This window comes from Bubalus kerabau, chromosome 2 (genome assembly GCF_029407905.1).
Source record: "Bubalus kerabau isolate K-KA32 ecotype Philippines breed swamp buffalo chromosome 2, PCC_UOA_SB_1v2, whole genome shotgun sequence".
In the NCBI taxonomy this organism is placed as follows: Eukaryota; Metazoa; Chordata; class Mammalia; order Artiodactyla; family Bovidae; genus Bubalus; species Bubalus kerabau.
Window position 1 is genome coordinate 90,626,865 of NC_073625.1, and position 20,501 is coordinate 90,647,365.

Genomic DNA, 20,501 nt, shown 5'->3' on the forward strand with positions numbered 1-20,501 from the left:
TAAGAATTATGTTGAATCTCTAGATCAATTTGGCAAGTATTACGGGCTTAACAGTATTAAGTCTTGATGCATAAACATGGGATGGATGTCTTCTTGCCATTTACTTAGGGCTTCTTTCAGTTCAGTCACTTAGTCGTGTCCAACTCTTTGGGACCCCATGAATCGCAGCACACCAGGCCTCCCTGTCCATCACCAACTCCCAGAGTTCACTCAGAATCATGTCCATCGAGTCAGTGATGCCACGCAGCCATCTCATCCTCTGTCGTCCCCTTCTCCTCCTGCCCCCAATCCCTCCCAGCATCAGGATCTTTTCCAATGAGTCAACTCTTCGCATGAGGTGGCCAAAGTATTGGAGTTTCAGCTTTAGGATCAGTCCTTCCGATGAACACCCAGGACTGATCTCCTTTAGAATGGACTGGTTGGATCTCCTTGCAGTCCAAGGGACTCTCAAGAGTCTTCTCCAACACCACAGTTCAAAAGCATCAATTTTTCGGCACTCAGCTTCCTTCACAGTCCAACTCTCACATCCATACATGACCACTGGAAAAACCATAGCCTTGACTAGACGGACCTTTGTTGGCAAAGTAATGTCTCTGCTTTTGAATATGCTATCTAGGTTGGTCATAACTTTCCTTCCAAGGAGTAAGCGTCTTTTAATTTCATGGCTGCACTCACCATCTACAGTGATTTTGGAGCCCCCAAAAATAAAGTCTGACACTGTTTCCACTGTTTCCCCATCTATTTGCCATGAAGTGATGGGACCAGATGCCATGATCTTAGTTTTCTGAATGTTGAGCTTTAAGCCAACTTTTTCACTCTCCTCTTTCACTTTCATCAAGAGGCTCTTTAGTTCTTCTTCACTTTCTGCCATAAGGGTGGTGTCATCTGCATATCTGAGGTTATTGATATTTCTCCCAGCAATCTTGATTCCAGCTTGTGCTTCTTCCAGCCCAGCGTTTCTCATGATTTACTCTGCATATAAGTTAAATAAGCAGGGTGACAATATACAGCCTTGACACATTCCTTTTCCTAATTGGAACCAGTCTGTTGTTCCATGTCCAGTTCTAACTGTTGCTTCCTGACCTGTATACAAGTTTCTCAAGAAGCAGGTCAGGTGGTCTGCTATTTCCATCTCTTGAAGAATTTTCCACAGTTTATTGTGATCCACACAGTCAAAGGCTTTAGCATAGTCACTAAAGCAGAAATAGATGTTTTTCTGGAACTTTCTTGCTTTTCCAATGATCCAGTGGATGTTGGCAATTTGATCTCTGGTTCCTCTGCCTTTTCTAAAATCAGCTTGAACATCTGGAAGTTCACAGTTCATGTATTGCTGAAGCCTGGTTTGGAGAATTTTGAGCATTACTTTAGTAGCGTGTGAGGTGAGTGCAATTGTGCGGTAGTTTGAGCATTCTTTGGCATTGCCTTTCTTTGGGATTGGAATGAAAACTGACCTTTTCCAGTCCTGTGGCCACTGCTGAGTTTTCCAAATTTGCTGGCATATTGAGTGCAGCACTTTCACAGTATCATCTTTCAGAATTTGAAATAGCTCAACTGGAATTCCATCACCTCCACTAGCTTTGTTCGTAGTGATGCTTTCTAAGGCCCACTTGACTTCACATTCCAGAATGTCTGGCTCTAGGTGAGTGATCACACCATCGTGATTATCTTGGTCATGAAGCTCTTTTTTGTACAGTTCTTCTGTGTATTCTTGCCACCTCTTCTTAATATCTTCTGCTTCTGTTAGGTCCATACCATTTCTGTCCTTTATCGAGCCCATCTTTGCACAAAATGTTCCCTTGGTATCTCTGATTTTCTTGAAGAGACCTCTAGTCTTTCCCATTCTGTTGTTTTCCTCTATTTCTTTGCATTGATCGCTGAAGAAGGCTTTCTTATCTCTTCTTACTATTCTTTGGAACTCTGCATTCATATTCTTATATCTTTCCTTTTCTCCTTTGCTTTTTGCTTCTCTTCTTTTCACAGCTATTTGTAAGGCCTCCTCAGACAGCCATTTTGCTTTTTTGCATTTCTTTTTCTTGGGGATGGTCTTGATTCCTGTCTCCTATACAATGTCACGAACCTCCATCCATAGTTCATCAGACACTCTGTCTATCAGATCTAGTCCCTTAAATCTATTTCTCACTTCCACTGTATAATCATAAGGGATTTGATTTAGGTCATACATGAATGGTCTAGTGGTTTTCCCTACTTTCTTCAATTTCAGTCTGAATTTGGCAATAAGGAGTTCATGATCTGAGCCACAGTCAGCTCCCAGTCTTGTTTTTGCTGATTGTATAGAGCTTCTCCATCTTTGGCTGCAAAGAATATAATCAGTGGTCAACACTGATTTCGGTGTTGACCATCTGGGATGTCCATGTGTAGAGTCTTCTCTAGGACTTCTTTAGTATCTGTCAATGTTGTTTTGTAGTTTTCAGAGTATGCTTTGTACTTCTTTTGTTTAATTTATTTCCAAATGCTTTATTTCTTTTTGGCTATTGTAAATAAAGTTGTTTTCTGAATTTCATTTTTAGTTTGCTCACAGCTACTGTGTGGAAATACAATTGATTTTTGTGTATTGATCTAGTTTGTATTTTACAAGCTTGCTGAGCTTATTTATTAGTTCTATAGTTTTCTCAGTGGTTTTCTTAGGATCTAATTGTTACCACTATTATTATCATTGTTGTCAGTTTAACAGAAATGTTCCAAGATTGTTCATCTTTCATAAAAGACATTGATATTATTTGATCTGTGCCTAGATCTAAGTTTTCATATGACCTTGTGAGCTACTTTTGGCTTCCTAGGTGACATTAGTAGTAAAGAACCCACCTGCCAATGCAGGAGTTGTAAGAGACGTGAGTTCAATCCCTGGGTCGGGAAGATACCCTGAAGGAGGGCATGGCAACCCACCTCAGTGTTCTTGCCTGGAGAATCCCATGGACAGGGGAGCTTGGTGAGCCACAGTCCATAGGGTCTCAAAGAGTCAGACACAACTCAAGCAACTTAGCTGTTGCTCCTAAGTCGCTTCAGTCGTGTCTGATCTGTGCGACCCCATAGATGGCAGCCCACGAGACTCCCCCGTCCCTGGCAATCTCCAGGCAAGAACACTGGAGTGGGTTGCCATTGCCTTCTCCCAAGCAACTTAGCAGGGATGCTTTATATGTATATATCATCTGTCTTAGTTTTGTAGTTTGAAGAGAAACTTTATTCCACCCATAAGCTGTATGAGCATACATTAACACTATTATCTGTTGAGATTTATAATATTTTTGTAAAGCTTAGTTTAGAAAAGAAAAAAAAAATTACCTGTATCATTTTCTCTGAAAGAACAAAGTGGCCATAGATTACAATGGCTCACAGGTTCATAATAGTTTTATCTCTTATTTTGCTTTATTTCTGATTTTCCAGAAAATTTCTAGGGACAGTTTGGAGTTCATGAATCATGTCCTGTTCCCCTCACAGGCAGTGCCAAATCCAAATAAGTAGCATTCCTTGTTTTGGGGACAGCATAAAGAAAGTATATGCGGGCTTTACTTCTAGAATTCTGTTACCTTTGATTCTTCTGTGGTCACTTTGTTCACTTCATCAGGCAGATACTACTGCAAGTAAGTACAAATTTCATTTGAACTGCCTGAGCTTCTGCTCTTGCATCAAATCCCTGCTCTGTAGCTTTTACAAAATGGCAACCCACTCTAGTATTTTGCCTGGAGAGTCCCATGGACAAAGGAGCCTGGTAGGCTACAGTCTATGGGGTCACAAAGAGGACACGACTTAGCAACTAAATCACCACCATCACCTGCTAGCTCTGAAGACCTCTTGGGGGAAGTGCTGACAAGTAAATGAGTGTGGTCTGTGGACCTGACTCTGGAAGTGTCATCTCCCTGCTGTCCCTGTCCTCACCCCCACTACTATCTTCTGTGTTGTCTTGAGCATCCCATGCAAAGGCTTCTTTTCTTGTGGGTTTTAATTCTTCATTATGCAAAAAAAAAAAAAAAAAAAAAGGAAAGTTACTACTGAGTAACTTGTTTCTGAAAGAAAGTTAGAATTACCTACATCTGAATTTATTGAGAGTCAATTGACCGGGCAATGTTTGGTAGCAAATAAAAGAAAAAAGAATGCTATCTAAAGCCTAGTCAAATGAATTGCATCTCTAGAATGAAATAATATGCAGCCACTTTTTTTTTTAAGGTAGAAAGATCTCCTTTATGAATTACTTATGATATATGCTTACAGTAAATTTTTAGAAATATACACAGAAAACTATTAGCTCCAGTTTACTTTTGGGGAGTCGGAAGTGAGGAAAAGTCAGAGAAAGGTTAATTTTTATTTTACTTTTATAAATCTTCACTTTATATTTAATTTTTATTTTATACTTTTCTGTTCATTTAAAATTTCTAACTATATTCTTGTGTTATTATTTGTTCACTTATGTGTTATTTCTAACAGATAAAGAAGTGGAGATGATAATATGATGAACCCCTTTGGGTCCCTCTTACAGCTTCAGTACTTACTAACTCTTGGCCAGTCTTGTTTCTTCTGTATCACCCTACTGAAGGGTAGCAGAATATGCCACCAAAAGTATATCTCTTTAGTATAAGAAATATTTTGAGCTGACTGTTTAAATAAACAGCAGGTATAGGAAAAGTTCTAAAAATAAGATTAGAGTTTCTCTTCTGTAAGGGAAATTTACGTTTATGAAGGAAATCTCTGTGTAAGGGTATCTCCAGAGAAGGATGACTAAATCATAAGAGAAGCTTATCAGCAAAGAAGGCACCAACTTAAATCTGAATAACAACCATACACAAGCTTTTTCTGGTAACTTCCCATAACGGGCTACCATTTTCCTCATTCCTCACTACTCTTCTTTGTTTTGTCTTTAGCTGAAGGTGGTATTTAGGATTGTAGTTTAGGTCATCTTATAGTTTCTCATTTTCCCTGGGTATCTCCTATGTATACATGAGGTATATATGTTAATAAACTTCTGTTTGGTTTTCTCTTCTTAATCTGTCTTTTATTTCAGTGGGTCTCAACCAAGATCTCAAAAGGGTAGAGAGGGAATTATTTTTCCTCCACTAGGCTATGCTTCTCGATCTGGATTATTTTGAAATAAATCCCAAACATCCTATTCCTGTCATTTTCCTGACCGTGCTGTCCCCTGAAGGCATTCGATGCTGTAACGCTGCCCCCACCCCAGGCCTTTTTATGTTTCAGCAGTAAAGAATCTGCCTGCCAATGCGGGAGACCCAGGTTGATCCCTGGGTCAAGAAGATCCCCTGGAGAAGGAAATGGCAACCCACTCCAGTATTCTTGCCTGGGAAATTTCATGGACAGAGGAGCCTGGCGGGCTGCAGTCTATGGGGTCACAGATTCAGACAGGACTTAGTGACTAAAGAACAACAATCATTACATATTTTAAATTAAAATAATTGTTAATAAGACACCATCTGTAGCAAAGTATGAATTAGCTATCACTATTTAATAAAAAGAATTTGAATATCTGAAATCTAAAGAAACTTTCTTTGGGTTTTTTTGCATGATTTGGTGAGTTGTGAGCATTCAGTCATGGTACAGGAACAATTCATTCTGAAGCTACAAACCTCTTTGGATTCCTGAGGCTTCTTTTTGGAACTGGAAGTGGGAACTAACTGACTGCCCCACATGTTCCCTAACAAAATAAAATCAATTTGAAAGAATACAGACTTATACAGAAAAGACAAGGAGACATGTTTCAAGATTAAACTCTTCCAGGGTGAAGGCAATGGCACCCCACTCCAGTACTCTTGCCTGGAAACTCCCATCGACGGAAGAACCTGGTAGGCTGCAGTCCATGGGGTCGCTGAGGGTCGGACATGACTGAGTGACTTCATTTTCACTTTTCACTTTCATGCATTGGAGAAGGAAATGGCAACCCACTCCAGTGTTCTTGCCTGGAGAATCCCAGGGACGGGGGAGCTGGGTGGGCTGCCATCTCTGGGGTTGCACAGAGTCGGACACGACTGAAGTGACTTAGCAGCAGCAGCAGCAACAGTCTAGAAGAGAATTCATTTGCTGCCATCCAGATGTTTTTTCAGGATGAAGTTTTCTCTCATTTCTCTGCTTTGTCATCATTGAGGCATCCTCGCTTAGATTTCAACACAGGTGAAAATTAAAGAGTGATTTCTCCCTCTTCTAACATTTTTGTTGTTTTGTGCTTCTTTGTTTATTGATAAAAGCTTATCCTTCAGAGGAACGGTGAGAGTAAGCCACTGAATTCTTCTATATGAAGAAGCCACAGGAGTTCTCGATCTTTGTATCCACAAATAAACACATGAAAAGGCCATTCATTTAACCTATGTGCTGTCCTAATGGCTCAATGCTATCATGCTTGGAAGTTTGTCTGTAAAACAGCTGGAGTGTTCTTGAGAAGGTTATTAAGTGGAGCTTTGATTAATTGACAAATATATTTAGAGTAAGAAGTAATTTGACATAAAGCAAATGACAGATGAGCATCACAGGGAAATGGTCTTTTTATTTTTATGGCCATTTGTACTTGGTCCTCACTAATGCCATTACTGATAAATATTGCATTTTGAGATCAGCCGCATATGATTCTCTTTTCCCCAAATTGTTTCTTTACATATATATGCACACATATATGTATACATATGTGTGTATACATATATATACATATTGCAGTGTTTGTTATGACATGAGGTGCTTTGAATGTCATATGTACTTAGAACAAAAAAGTGAAAGTCACTCAGTTGTGTCCAGCTCTTTGCGTCCCCATGGACTATATAATCCATGGAATTCTCCAGGCCAGAATACTGGAGTGGGTAGCCTTTCCCTTCTCCAGGGGATCTTCCCAACCCAGGAATTGAACCAGGGTCTCCTCATTGCAGGTGGATTCTTTACCAACTGAGCTATCAGGGAAGTTAGAACAACAACAACAACAAAAAAAAGCATGCTGTAAAGTGACAAACTATATGGTAGAAATTACTTATTTTGAAGAAACACGTACTCAGCCTCATAAATCCTGCAAATATGTTTCTTCTGAAACATTTTCTGAAGATATAAATTATCTGTTCACCAGGCATCTCAAATATTTCATGCTGTCATTAGGCAAGTCATGGAAATAAATGAGACAATGCTATGGGCATAATGTATTATGCATGATAAATAGGGAAGTTACGTGAGGAAGTGAGAATTGGTGGGTAGAAATTGAGTTAAATAGGAGAAATTGATTGAAAATTCTCACATACTCCTAATCAACCAAATTATTAAAAAGGGAATTTGACAAAGTGTACTTTGGATTCCGCAGTGTTAAACAAGTCAAACTTGTCTGTGGAAGGCCAGTACTATAAGCAGTATGAACTATTGCCAGATTTGTCATGTGGTAGGAAAGGTAAGCCAGGATCCTGCCTTGGGACTTTACAGCTTTTGTGGGATTCTACAGAGGGTTTCAGACCTTTCAGAGAAAGAGCAACAGAAGCAGTGTCTTGGAGGATTGGTGCTGGTAGGCCATTAGAATTTGAATTTGATGAGGAAAAGGAAATGTACTGAAATTATATTGACATTGGCAAAATATTCCTTCAAGAAAATGTTATGTTTGAGTATGTTTTTGATGATATGTTAGAATTTTGGTCAGAAGTAATACATCTCTAAAATCAAATTCCAAGTCAGTGGGAAAGTCTGATCGGGTTATGAACATTCTCTCACTTTACATGGTTTTTAATATATTTTAAATGAGATCAGATTCAGGATTAGTCTCAGGCAAAGTTATAAAGTAAGAAATGGGTACTCTCCTTCATTGAGAGTGATAGTATAAATAGTCTATTTATATCAATAGAATGCAAACTCTGAGAAGGCAATGGCAACCCACTCCAGTACTCTTGCCTGGAAAATCCCAGAGACGGGGGAGCCTGGTGGGCTGCCGTCTATGGGGTCTCACAGAGTTGGACACGACTGAAGCAACTTAGCAGCAGCAGCAGCAGCAGCAGCAACTGAGCTACAGTTTTTAAAATCCTGAAAAGTTTTATAACTTTTGACCTAGCAATTCCACATCGAAAACTTTATTCTATGGCAACAGTTGGGAAGGCATAAAAATTAACCGGGATGTGAGGCTTTTCTTCATAGTGTTCTTTATAAAAGTAAAAAAGTAGAATGAATCTAAACGCCCACAATAGGGAATTTGAATAAATTACATCTGTATGACAATAGTATTCATGTACTTAAAAATTATGATGTTCAGGAATAGTTGGTGATTTAGGAAAATGTTCATGTTTTTGTCAGTGAAAAAAACAAGATACAAAAACTATGCAAAGTATGAGTTGAGAGAGTTATTTTTAGTTTTTTTAAATAGTTAATATTTCTGATATTCTTAAACCAAATCCTATCTTTGGATGGTTCTCTCCTCCAGTGCCTTGATAAAGGACCCATTCTGTTTTATATCTGCTTTCAGTAGAATAATCCCAAAGCTCTCAAGCATATTTTGCTTTCTCTACCAAAATTGACTTGTTTCATATATTATTCTCTAAAGCCTCTTGATGAAAGTGAAAGAGGAGAGTGAAAAAGTTGGCTTAAAGCTCAACATTCAGAAAACAAAGATTATGGTATCTGGTCCCATCACTTAATGGCAAATAGATGGGGAAACAGTGTCAGACTTTATTTTTGGGGGCTCTGAAATCGCTGCAGATGGTGATTGCAGCCATGACATTAAAAGACACTTACTCCTTGGAAGAAAAGTTATGACCAAACTAGACAGCATAATCAAAAGCAGAGACATTACATTACCTTCAAAGGTCTGTCTAGTCAAGGCTATGGTTTTTCCATTGGTCATGTATGGATGTGAGAGTTGGACTGTGAAGAAGGCCGAGTGCCAAAGAATTGATGCTTTTGAGCTGTGGTGTTGGAGAAGACTCCAGAGAGTCCCTTGGACTGCAAGGAGATCCAACAAGTCCATTCTAAGGGAGATCAGCCCTGGGTGTTCTTTGGAAGGAATGATGCTAAAGCTGAAACTTCAGTACTTTGGCCACCTCATGCGAAGAGTTGACTCATTGGAAAAGTCTCTGATGCTGGGAGGGATTGAGGGCAGGAGGAGAAGGGGAAAACAGGATGAGATGGCTGCATGGCATCACTGACTCAATGGACGTGAGTTCAAGTGGACTCCGGGAGATGGTGTTGGACAGGGAGGCCTGGCGTGCTGCAATTCATGGGGTCGCAGAGAGTCGGACACAACTGAGTGACTGAACTGAACTGAACTGAACTGAAAGCTGGGCTAAGTGAAAAGAACTAATCCAGAAGATAATTTTTGAGAAGATATTAATGGAAAGTACTAAATTAAAATGTAACAACTTTTTCTACATTCTAGTCACTTATTCAGTAAATATTTATTAAACTTCTCCGTGTACTTGGCCCTATAGAAGGAATTGTGAACAAAGTAAATCAGAAGCCCACTTACCTTATTATGGGAGTATTTGATTTTTTATAATTCCTTTAGTCAAGATGATGTAGTTAGTGTGGGGATCTTGTGACACTGCCTTGCCCAAGGACCAGTGGAGTCTGTTGGTGCACTTAAAAACCATCATTTGACGTTAGTCTTTATTTTGAGTATGTGATAGACTGTGCTTTTCATAATATCATTGCATTAACCTTTCTGTTTATGATTTCCATAAGGGCGACATAGGTCTCCATGATTTAGGAGATGAGGGGGAAATTATTGAGTACTATGGTGTCCAGCTCAGTGTTACAATGTTAGATCCTTAGGACATTCAGCAATACCACTATCTAAAGGAAATAGGATACAACCAGGCCTAGAAAAGGACCGCTTATTTGTGCCTGCTCTGTATTTTCAGCTGTCATTCTACCTGAAACACAACATGACACTTGTTTTTGTGTCTTTGTTCCCCATACCAAAGTGTATGTCCCTTGGAAACTTTTATTCATCAGCACATCCTTAGCACCAGCATAGGTTCCAATTAGGTTTCTTCCTCGCAATCCATAATATGCCTAGTGGTGTAGTAAAGTGTATGCAAATGAACTAACTTGAAGAAAGGCAAATTTGCAGAAAGATGCCAATGCATACTGACTGTCAGCCATCATACTTAGCACTTCCTATGCATTGTATAATTTAGTAATTTCAGCAACCTGTGAGATCCATATCATTTTATTAACAGATGATAAAATTGAGACTTACAGAGAGTAAGTACTTTGTTCAAGGTTAAACAGCTAGTAGGACCAGATGAGAGGATGGGAGCATGGTTCAAACTCCTGTTGGTTCTGACTCCAGAGCCTATGCTTTTAACCCAATACCATATGTACACCCTTCTAAGGAAAGGCCTTTCTGTACATTGATATTTACTCAACATTTATGCCAGGCATTTCCTATTCTCATGGCTGGCCAAAGCTGTTTGGCTTCATCTTCTCATGAGAAATAATATATTTGCCAGCAAAGTTTACCTACCAGATGGAAATTCAGGATACAGCTTAATTCTAATGTTCCACCTTGGTTTCCATTTATGAGGCAGAATTTTCCATTTTGATATGGCTTAATGACTCTTCCTCCTCTTGGTATTTTATAGCCAGATGGAACAGAAGTTTGGGGTTGCCTTTCCACATTCAGTCTTTGACTTCCTGTTTTATAGAGCTGTTAAGCTAGTAGCTAAGAGCCAGTTAGATATATTTATCCAAGACTTACTGTATGTCCTCCACTCTCCTAGGGCTATGTGGGTCGTTGGATAATTACACTTCTTAATATCCTTTTTGACTGACCTTTCATCATGTTGCAACACCAGTGTCAGTACCACAGAATGAACACCTGCATCTTCTGAGATATTTTATGAAGGTCTTACCTTTTCAATTATGGTATAATTACGTCTTAACTTTCTTTGGAATAGCAGGCTCAAGGGTTGAGCACCTAGTAATGATTCTGGGGAGAATATTACTCACCATGTTATCAGAGCTAGCCTCTGGTCTGGCCCTACTTCTGTTTAGCAGCAAGATTTGGGGGTTTCTAACTGAGTCTTGATGGGCTTCACTTTTCACAATTCAGAAATTAGAACATTGGTCTTTATTGCTAGATCTTTACTCATTTAAATTTAGGATTGAGAGATTTCTGTAATTTTTTATGGCTATCTCATAGATTGATTCTCTGTGGTGGAATAAATGGAATAGAAAGGCTGTAAATTGACCTCAATTTGCGAAGGTGATACTAAGTTCAGTTTCTAATATGTAACATTCAAGAAGTGATAGGACATACTTAAATCTAGATATCCTCTAAAAATGGAAACACTGCTGACGTAGATTTGAATCTGGTGGTTGAGGTGCTATCATTCTTACTGACATCTTTTGCTAGTGTGGCTTAGAATGATGGGGTTGAAGTAAAAGATACTTATTCATAATAGTATCACGTAATCACAGTGTTTTAAATCTGAAAGAGACACACAAATATAGCCTGTCCCATTTGTTTACATACAAGGTTGGAGAAATGGAATTTGCCCAAATCTGGTCTAGCTGCAGATCCAGTTTGCAGACCAGCATCCCCTTTCTCCAAGTTCCCTCATCCCTCACTGTGCTTGTCATATTTCCTTTTAGACTGCTTTTTAACATTTGTAGTATTCTTTTGTAAGCAGTAAATTCATGAATCATTGTACAACTAAATACACACCCAGAATTATTTGTAAAATTTAGTTCAGGTTTCTGGGAAGGAAAAGCAATCAAATAGCGTCATCATTGTAGCCGACTTTTGACCTCTATAATTAAATAGTGTTGTATAGAAACCACTGAATTATGCAGTTACAAGGGTATGGTTTTGTGACATCTGCTGAAAGTTAAGTCATGATGTACAGTCCTAAATGAATGGGTTTTTTGGTTATCCTCATGAGGTAATCTCTCTGCATCCCTACCCAGACCCCGTGTTAGATCTGAGGTATATGAACACTGGGCTGATCACATTGTGAGTCGCTGTAGAGTCACAATATAAAATATGTTTGTGGTGGTCTCCATTTTGTTCTGACAAAGAACTGAATACCAATGACAAAGGTCAAATGGAGATCTGCCATCCATTCCACTACTTGTAAGACATAGCCTCAAGAATATGTCATACATATAACTCCTTGCCAGAAAACTGAACGGAAATGATTGCATTTGAGTACAATGCATTCTACAACAATAGTTTAGTGTGCATGAAATTTAAAACTGCTGGCTTTCCAAATAGGATTTTTAAAAAGTATACTTTAGCTTATTTATTTTTAAAAAACATTATGCCCTCTGTGTTATGCTTTGTGGGATATTTTTAAAAGCTGGGATTTAAGACCAAAAAATTTGAAAATCCTAATGGTAATAGTTGCAAGATACTGGATCCTCTTGAAGTACTGTAGTTTAATGTGTTTATTGAATTCTCCTGTTTTATTTTCATGAGTATTTAATGTATTATGTTTTTGTACCATACTGGTGCTTTTTTCCCTTACCCATCATGATTTCATAGTGCCCTGGAAGCCTTAGTATCAAATCATAAAGGCTACAGTGGTGTCTCTGCCCTACACATGCACAAATGAGTTGGGGTTATATGCCAGTGAGGAAGTCATCTACTTCCTTCTCCTAGTATCTAGTGTAGGACCTGGCATGTAGCAGGCATTTAATTAATTGAGGTGTTTTTGGTTTGGGTTTTGGGTGGGGTTTTTTTTTTTTTTTTTTTTTGGTTTTGGTTTAATGGCACCCCACTCCAGTACTCTTGCCTGGAAAATCCCATGGACGGAGGAGCCTGGTAGGCTGCAGTCCTTGGTGTCGCTAAGAGTCGGGGACGACTGAGCGACTTCACTTTCACTTTTCACTTTGATGCATTGGAGAAGGAAATGGCAACCCACTCCAGTGTTCTTGCCTGGAGAATCCCAGGGACAGAGGAGCCTAGTGGGCTGCCGTCTATGGGGTCGCACAGAGTCGGACACGACTGAAGTGACTTAGCAGCAGCAGAAGTGGCCAGCAGCATTAAATAGCTAAGTAACTAGTTAGTTTAACTAAAAAATAGATTAATACACTCATTCATTTATATATATTTCAAGGGAGTATTCAAAACCTCTAGAAAGAAGATTTGATGTCTTTTGAGAGAAGCCTTTGAAAGTAATCCAATATATTCAGTTAACAGGAGAGTCAAATATGGCTCAGTGTTTCACTCACCTTTCCTGGTGCCCATCTAGAAAACAGGCCTGTCATAGTAGAAAAGAGTTAATAATAGAAATCTTTATAAAGTTGCTTCAGCCAAAGGGAAAGGTGAAAATGTTTTATTCTTTACTAAGGACTTAACCCAAGATGTGGTCAAGTCAACAGCCTTGAAGCTGGGCTCCTGCTGACTTTGCTGCCAAGACCCTTCTGCCCCCTGAGCCATTGTTCTGTCTAGTCGCACTTGGGCAGGACAGCAGCAATAAATTAACTCTGCCTGTGACTCGTTCCTTACTATGTGGCTTTTGAGAAGCTACCATTTGAAGTCCTGCTTTATAAGATCACAACTATCAGTGCTAAGCTACTTGGCGAAGATATTATAAAAAGTAATTTAAGGTTTTCAAAAAATCCATAGTTGAAGTCACAGTTTTAGACAGAGTTGCCATAACAATATTTGTTTCCCACTTCAGTGGTGGTTTCAAGGCCAGAAGTGCAATAATATATATGGTTAGTATACATGGTTTGCTTTAGTGTTCTAAGAAAGAAAGCATGATTTAAAAAAAAAAAAAAAATAGGAAACTTTTTTTTTCTTCCCAGCCTTTTCCCCCATTGAAACTGAAAAAGGAAAAAAAAAAAAAATTATGCAAGCTATTTTGAAAGTACAGACAAAATTGGCATTTCATTTATGGGAAAATTTTGCAAAACTGCACTGACTAAAAGTGATTTTTGTTTTGGCTTTCCTGTGAAGTCCTCCAAAAAGGCCAAAAATTACTGGCATTGCTTTTGTATAAAACCTTTCACATAGACGCCACTTGTAATTCAGCCAAGTACATAATTCAGGTCATCAGTGATACACATATCCACACATTGGAGCTGGTTGGTGAACAGAAAGTTGTCATGAAATGTGGACATATTGTTTTATGGACAGACCAAACTGCACAGATTACAGTGAAGGAAACTTTACATTAACACACTTGGGAACAGGGTTTCCTGAGCTGTTCCCTGCCCCCACCCTTCTGCAGTGGGAAAGCCAATTGTTTACTGATTACGACAACGACATCATTTGGCAGACATTTTGGCCTCAACTCAGTGTGACATCAGCCTCCTTTAGGGTTTTCCACATAAAATGAATTCTCCAAAGAAAACACAGAAATGGAGCCTGAATTTGAAATCCATTATTACACCCTCTAAGGTCTCATTAACTATCTCAATCGTGTATTTCTTAATTTTTATTTAATTTCCAAGTAGATGTTATCTAACACTAAAAATAGGAGCTCTGAACTTTCACAGTGTTTTCTCAGAGTTCCAGTCAGAAACTATATTATAGTTATAGAGCTATATTTATGGCTGTATTCACTCAAACCACTTTTATGGCGGTTATGATATCTTTGTTTCTTTGTACTGAGGGTCACTGATTCGGGAGTGGCTTATATCACTCTGTTAGAGGAAGGAAACATTATTCTTTGACTTCTTAGAAAAAATTAGTCTTGTTTTTGTGAGGGGTGGCTGCATGTTTGAGAGGAAGTACTCTCACTAAAGTTAGGTTTGTGTTCTGTCATTTGTTGTCATAGAATGAGACGTGTGAATGGTACTTTACTCTCTTGTGTAAACACCTCCTCAGTGTATATTTACCTGAAATTACTAGTCCCCCATTTCCTCTTCATGAGGTGGTGGTCACTTAGTATTTTTATGCACATGGCCTTAAAGCGAGTTGAAGTCAGTTATGCCTTATGAGGCCCACAGCCTCCCTGCTCCAAGCATGGCGGCAGGAAGGGTGAGTGCACCAACACCGCCAAGCTCCGGGGACTGCGATGTACAGGTGGAGCAGAAGTATTGTCTGTGTTATCGTGTGAGTCGAGAATAGGCTTAACACTTTCATACCCAAAGAGTTCCATCTGGAAGCTGTACCTGGACAAATAGAAATAGGTGAATATTCCCATGTCTTCTGGAATGGCTAAACATGGAATGAGAATCACTGCAGTCATTTTTTCCAATTTGGGGGGTTAATGGCTTGTTTACTTTCATTATTCTTCAAGACAGAAAAACTTTGTGTCCTATATGGCTAAAAAATATGATCTTTTAAAATTCTCCCCCTTAAACTACTTTGATACATGTGGCAATACCATTCTTAATATATTGAGTCCATGGTGTACAATTTACATTCATCTCACTATTTTCCTTTTGCTCTAGCCATGGCCTTTATTCCTACTGCTCTTGTGTTCTCATTTCTCAGTGCTGTTCTTCTTTACTCTCTATTGATTTAAATAATCTTCACCATCTGCCTCCCAACTTTATAGTGTTACTTCTTGAAGCCCTTCTCAACCTTCCTTCAGAAGACAGTAGAGACACAACCATGAGCACTGGGACTATACCACCAAGAGCCTTCCACATTTCCACCCTAAATCTGTATCCTCTTGTCTTCTCTGTTACTGTTTAGTAAGCCCCTGGGGCAGGGATTTACCTGCCTACTTCTTTATTCTGTGGTGGGCAGCACTCTGACCCTGGTGAATAAATATTTATAATAATGAGAGATGAAAGGAAGTGTCTGTGTTCAACAAGTTAGTGCCAAGTAAGTGTGGAGGCTAAATGAGGCCACAGGCGCCAAACTGCAGGGGTTCGAAATAGTATTTAATATGACATTGTCTTATCGAATACCAAATTGTATACTGTAATGTCTTAATCAGATCTTCCCTCAGTGCCAGACTTCTTTTGCTCATTTAACTTGCCCCTGAAGATACTTCAGGTTCATGAGGGGCAAAGTAACAAGACCCCTCTCTATGTGGTGAGTAGAAAACAAACCCCTGATGAATGTAGAAAAAGAAATTGGATGGGAGGGCCATTGGTTATGTAATTTGGATACCTCGCTAAAATATGAATTGCAAGTAGTCAAATAAAATAGTTGAGACTACTAGTATTTTAGAAAAGGGCACTCACAAGTAATTGTTTTTTCTGTATTTTCCTGTGATTGTTAGAATCTAGCATCATTAGCCCTGTAACTTGTAAGAGAAGTATCCATGTAATAACAAAAGTTAAACGAAGATCCAGTAAAAATTTGAGATTGGTTATTTTCTATCTTTGCAATACTAATAGAGAAGAGTCATTGTCCTTTCAATTTAATAGGGATGTGCAAACTTTCTAAGGAGATTCAGAATAGAGGGTCAAAGTTGAGCAAAATAATCTGCCTTCCATATGGTTATAAAAGATTTACTAACCATTTTCTCCCTTCTCTAAATACTAGTTCACATTCTAAGCTTCTGTGTTCTCATTTCTTATTTATTCTTCAGAGTATTGTGATTTGGCTTCTGCTTTCACTGTTTTATTGAAATGACTCATTAAGTTCTTCAGTGTCTTCCTTATTGCCCATCTTTTTCTGTATTATCTTGTGCTGTTTGACTGCTCACTCTTTCTTGAGAGTCCTTCCTTGTTTGGCTCTTTGCTTTCTCTTCTGATTCTTCTAGTCCTCCGCCCTTCTTTATTCTTTCTCAGCTTCCCTTCTTGACCCATTTTTTTTTTTTTTTTGGACGAAAACCCTAACTTGATGGATTGTTGTGTTGTTTTCTAGAGTTCCCATCTCAAAATTCTCTCCCCTCACCAAACCAACACCCATAGCTTCAGCTCTCACCAGCTGCAAAAACACATCACCAGCCCAGCCTTTCCCAGACCTACATTTCTAACCATGGATTGTCTATTTAGACATATTGTTCTCCCCACTGGACAGTGGAACACTCCAGGTCCCTCATGCTCAACTTGTCTGAAGCAAGACCCCCTTCCCCCTTTTGAACCAGAAACCCTGCAACAGCAAAAAGCTGTGCGCCACTCCCACCTTCTGCACCTTGGTGAATAACCAGGAGTATAACTTTCTGTTTTCTTTTTTTTTTTAATATAAATTTATTTATTTTAATTGGAGGGCGAGGGTGGGATGATTTGGGAGAATGGCATTTCTGTTTTCCTTGCTCTGCTCTCTAGTCACATTAGTCATGAATTCATATTGACTATACCTCATAAACAATTCTCGTTACACCCCGTTATCCCTAACCCTCTAGCCATTGGAACACATATCTGCCTCCAGGTTAAAGCTCCTCCTGTCTTTCTTCTGTTTTTCCTTAATGGTTCGTTAAGAAAACATCCCTAATCAATTCATTCTCCTTCTCATAACTTGTCATTTGTTCCTTCTTGCCAACAGTATAAAATCCAGCGCCCATGGCCAGCCTTTCCTTTGCTCACACCCTGTGCTATGCCATATGGAAAGCTTGTGGAAAGCTTGCATTCCCTCAGTACCCATACTCCTGTCTTATGCTGTGGCACTTATTTCTGCCCTTGCCTTGTGTGTGGTTTCCATTCTTATTTGCACAAGGACTAGACCCATTACCTCCTCTCTGCAGCTTTCACAGGGCAGCCCCTTGAAGAAGTAGGTGAGGTGCCCAGCACTTACATTTCCACAGTCCTATCACACCTGATTATTCTTGTGTTACATTGATACTGTTTTTAAACATATCCTTTTCTTCACTCTGTACCATGAGGTTTTTGAGACCAGAGGCTGTCATATTCATTGTATATCCCTGTATCCCTTGGTATAATGCCCAACCCATAGTGAGAGGTTAGGAAGAGTTTGCAGAATACTTCATTGTCTTGTCCCGAGTAGCCTTACCTTTCACATTCCTGTTCTAGCAAGCTTATGAATTCATCACTCTTCTCCATGTATTCTTTGTGTTTTCTCTTTTCTTCCTCCAATTCTAGTATGGTTTGCCTGTGAGATTTTTCTGCCATTAAAAGCTGTTCCAGGATTCGTCTATGCGATTCTTTATGTTGTTCCACGACTTTGTCCAACTACAAAAGAAAATACATTAATAATCTAAGTACAAAGCATTCATAAAACTGCCATCTCTCCTGCTTTTAGAAATGTCCAAGTTTTAACAAATTCAACAATGGGTTTCTGATTTCCTTGTTTAGCTTTTATTATTACTCTTCTTAATTTTGATACCTTTTGATATGTTTCAACACAAATGTAACCTTCTGTCTTTTTTTTTTTTTTTTTGACCACACCACATGGCTTGTGGAATCTTAATTCCCACATCATCATGTTTTTCTTAACCAAAAATAAAAATCAGTGCCTCTGTAGGTATCTGAATATCTTTCTGCTGCTTCTTTTGCCTCCAGAGAAACCATATCAGAGGAATGATGGAAAGTGAAGGACAGTGTCTGATTCTGCCACTCCCTTAGCTGATGGATCCTGCCCCAGCCCTCCCTGAAGTTCTCTGCCCATGTATGTTTCTTGGGTCCACAGTCAGTTTTTCACAGCGTTATGTATGAAACTGTTGGCGTACTCTTTTCAAATACTTGAGAACCAATTCTATCTTGGTATAGAGTGTGAATGTGACCCAATGTAAACACCAAGTCCTTTCTGTCTTACTTACACTTGTCTACTCTACTGGACTGTGAACTCCCTGAAAGCAGGGCCTACGTTCTATTTTTCTTAAATTCTTACCATCTAAGAGTGATTTGCCTACAGTGGGTACCTAGTATATGGTTACAGATTGAAACCAAATTAAAATTGAAACAAAATTTTCAATTGAAAACAAAATAAGCAAGCAAGGAATCAAGAAAGAAAAGAGGGTTTTATCATAAATGGGTGTTGAATTTTGTTGAAAGATTTCTCTGCATCTATTGAGATAATCATGTGGTTTTCATCTTTCAGTTTGTTGATATGGTGTATCACATTGATTGATTTGTGTATATTGAACCTTCCAGGAAGTAGGTGTAGGAGGAACCTACCTCAACATAATAAAGGCCATATTCAACAAACTCACAGCAAACATTATTCTCAGCGCTGAACAACTGAAAGCATTTCTCTAAGATCAGGAATAAGATAAGGGTACCCTCTCTCGCCACTATTATTCAGCATAGTTTTGGAAGTCCTAGCCACAACAATCAGAGAAGAAAAAGAAATAAAAAGAATCTAGACTGGAAAAAAAGAAGTAAAACTCTCACTATTTGCAGATGACTTGATATATACATAGAAAACTCTAAAAATTCCACTGGAAAATTACTAGAGCTAATCAATGAATATAGTAAAGTTTCAGGATATAAAATTAATAAACAGAAATCCCTTGCATTTCTATACACTAACAATGAAAACTTAGAAAGAGAAGTTAAGGAAACTATCCCATTCACCATTGCAACAACAACAACAAAATACTTAGGAATAAACCTACCTAAAGACACAAAAGACCTAAACTACAAGACACTGATGAAAGAAATCAAAGATGACACAAAGAGATGGAGAGATAAAGAGTCAATATTGTGAAAATGATTATACTATGCAAAGCAATGTATAGATTCAATGCTGCTGCTGCTGCTAAGTCACTTCATTCATGTTTGACTCTGTGTAACCCCATAGACGGCAGCCCACCAGGCTCCCCCGTCCCTGGGATTCTCCAGGCAAGAACACTGGAGTGGGTTGTCACTTCCTTCTCCAATGCATGAAAGTGAAAGTGAAGTCGCTTAGTCATGTCCAACTCTTAGCGACCCCATGGACTGCAGCCCACCAGGCTCCTCCGTCCATGGGATTTTCCAAACAAGAGTACTGGAGTGGGGTGCCATTGCCTTCTCCATAGATTCAATGCAATTCCTATCAAACTACCAGTGGCATTTTTCACAGAACTAGAACAAAAATTTTAACAATTTGTGTGGAAACACAAAAGACTTGAGAATAGCCAAAGCAGTCTTGAGAACAAAGAACAGAGCTGGAGGAATAACCCTCCTGGCTTCAGACTCTGCTACAATGACAACAGTCATTAAGCTAGTATGGCACTGGCACAAAAACAGAAATATAGATCAATAAAACAAGATAGAAAGCCCAGAGATGAACCACACGCCTATGAGTATCTTATCTTTAACAAAGGAGGCAAGAATATACAGTGGAGAAAAGACAGCCTGATGCTGAGCTGTATGAGCTGCTTATATATTCTGGAGATTAATCCTCTGTCAGTTGTTTCATTTGCAATTATTTTGTCTCATTCTTAGGCTTGTCTTTTAATCTTGCTTATTGTTTCTTTTGCTATGCAAAAGCTTTTAATTCGGTCGCATTTGTTTATTTTTATTTTTATTTCCATTAGTCTTTGTCTTCTACATTGGCAGGCAGGTTCTTTATCACTAGCACCACCTGGGAAACCCAGCACACACTCTAGGAGGTGGGTCAAAGAGGGTCTTACTGTGATGTACATCAAAGAGTGTACTACCTATGTTTCTCTCTAAGAGTTTTATAGTTTCTGACCTTACATTCAAGTCTTTAATACGTTTGAGTTTGTATGGTGTCAAGAAATGCTCTAGTTTTTTTCTTTTACATGTAGCTGTCCAGTTTTCCCAGCACCACT

General features: G+C 38.9%; 2 protein-coding genes across 6 annotated transcripts in view; one reads left to right on the forward strand and one right to left on the reverse strand.

Annotated features, from left to right (window-relative positions):
* Positions 1-20,501, forward strand: part of CMSS1 (cms1 ribosomal small subunit homolog) — a 388,986-nt gene that overhangs the window by 98,545 nt on the left and 269,940 nt on the right. The gene's annotated exons all lie outside the window — the stretch shown is intronic.
* Positions 1-20,501, reverse strand: part of FILIP1L (filamin A interacting protein 1 like) — a 306,702-nt gene that overhangs the window by 91,274 nt on the left and 194,927 nt on the right. For all 3 annotated transcript variants that reach the window (XM_055567913.1, XM_055567910.1, XM_055567911.1), the window contains exon 4: positions 17,777-17,955. In XM_055567913.1, the coding sequence (XP_055423888.1) occupies positions 17,777-17,955 (179 nt within the window). The remainder of the gene's footprint in view (positions 1-17,776; positions 17,956-20,501) is intronic.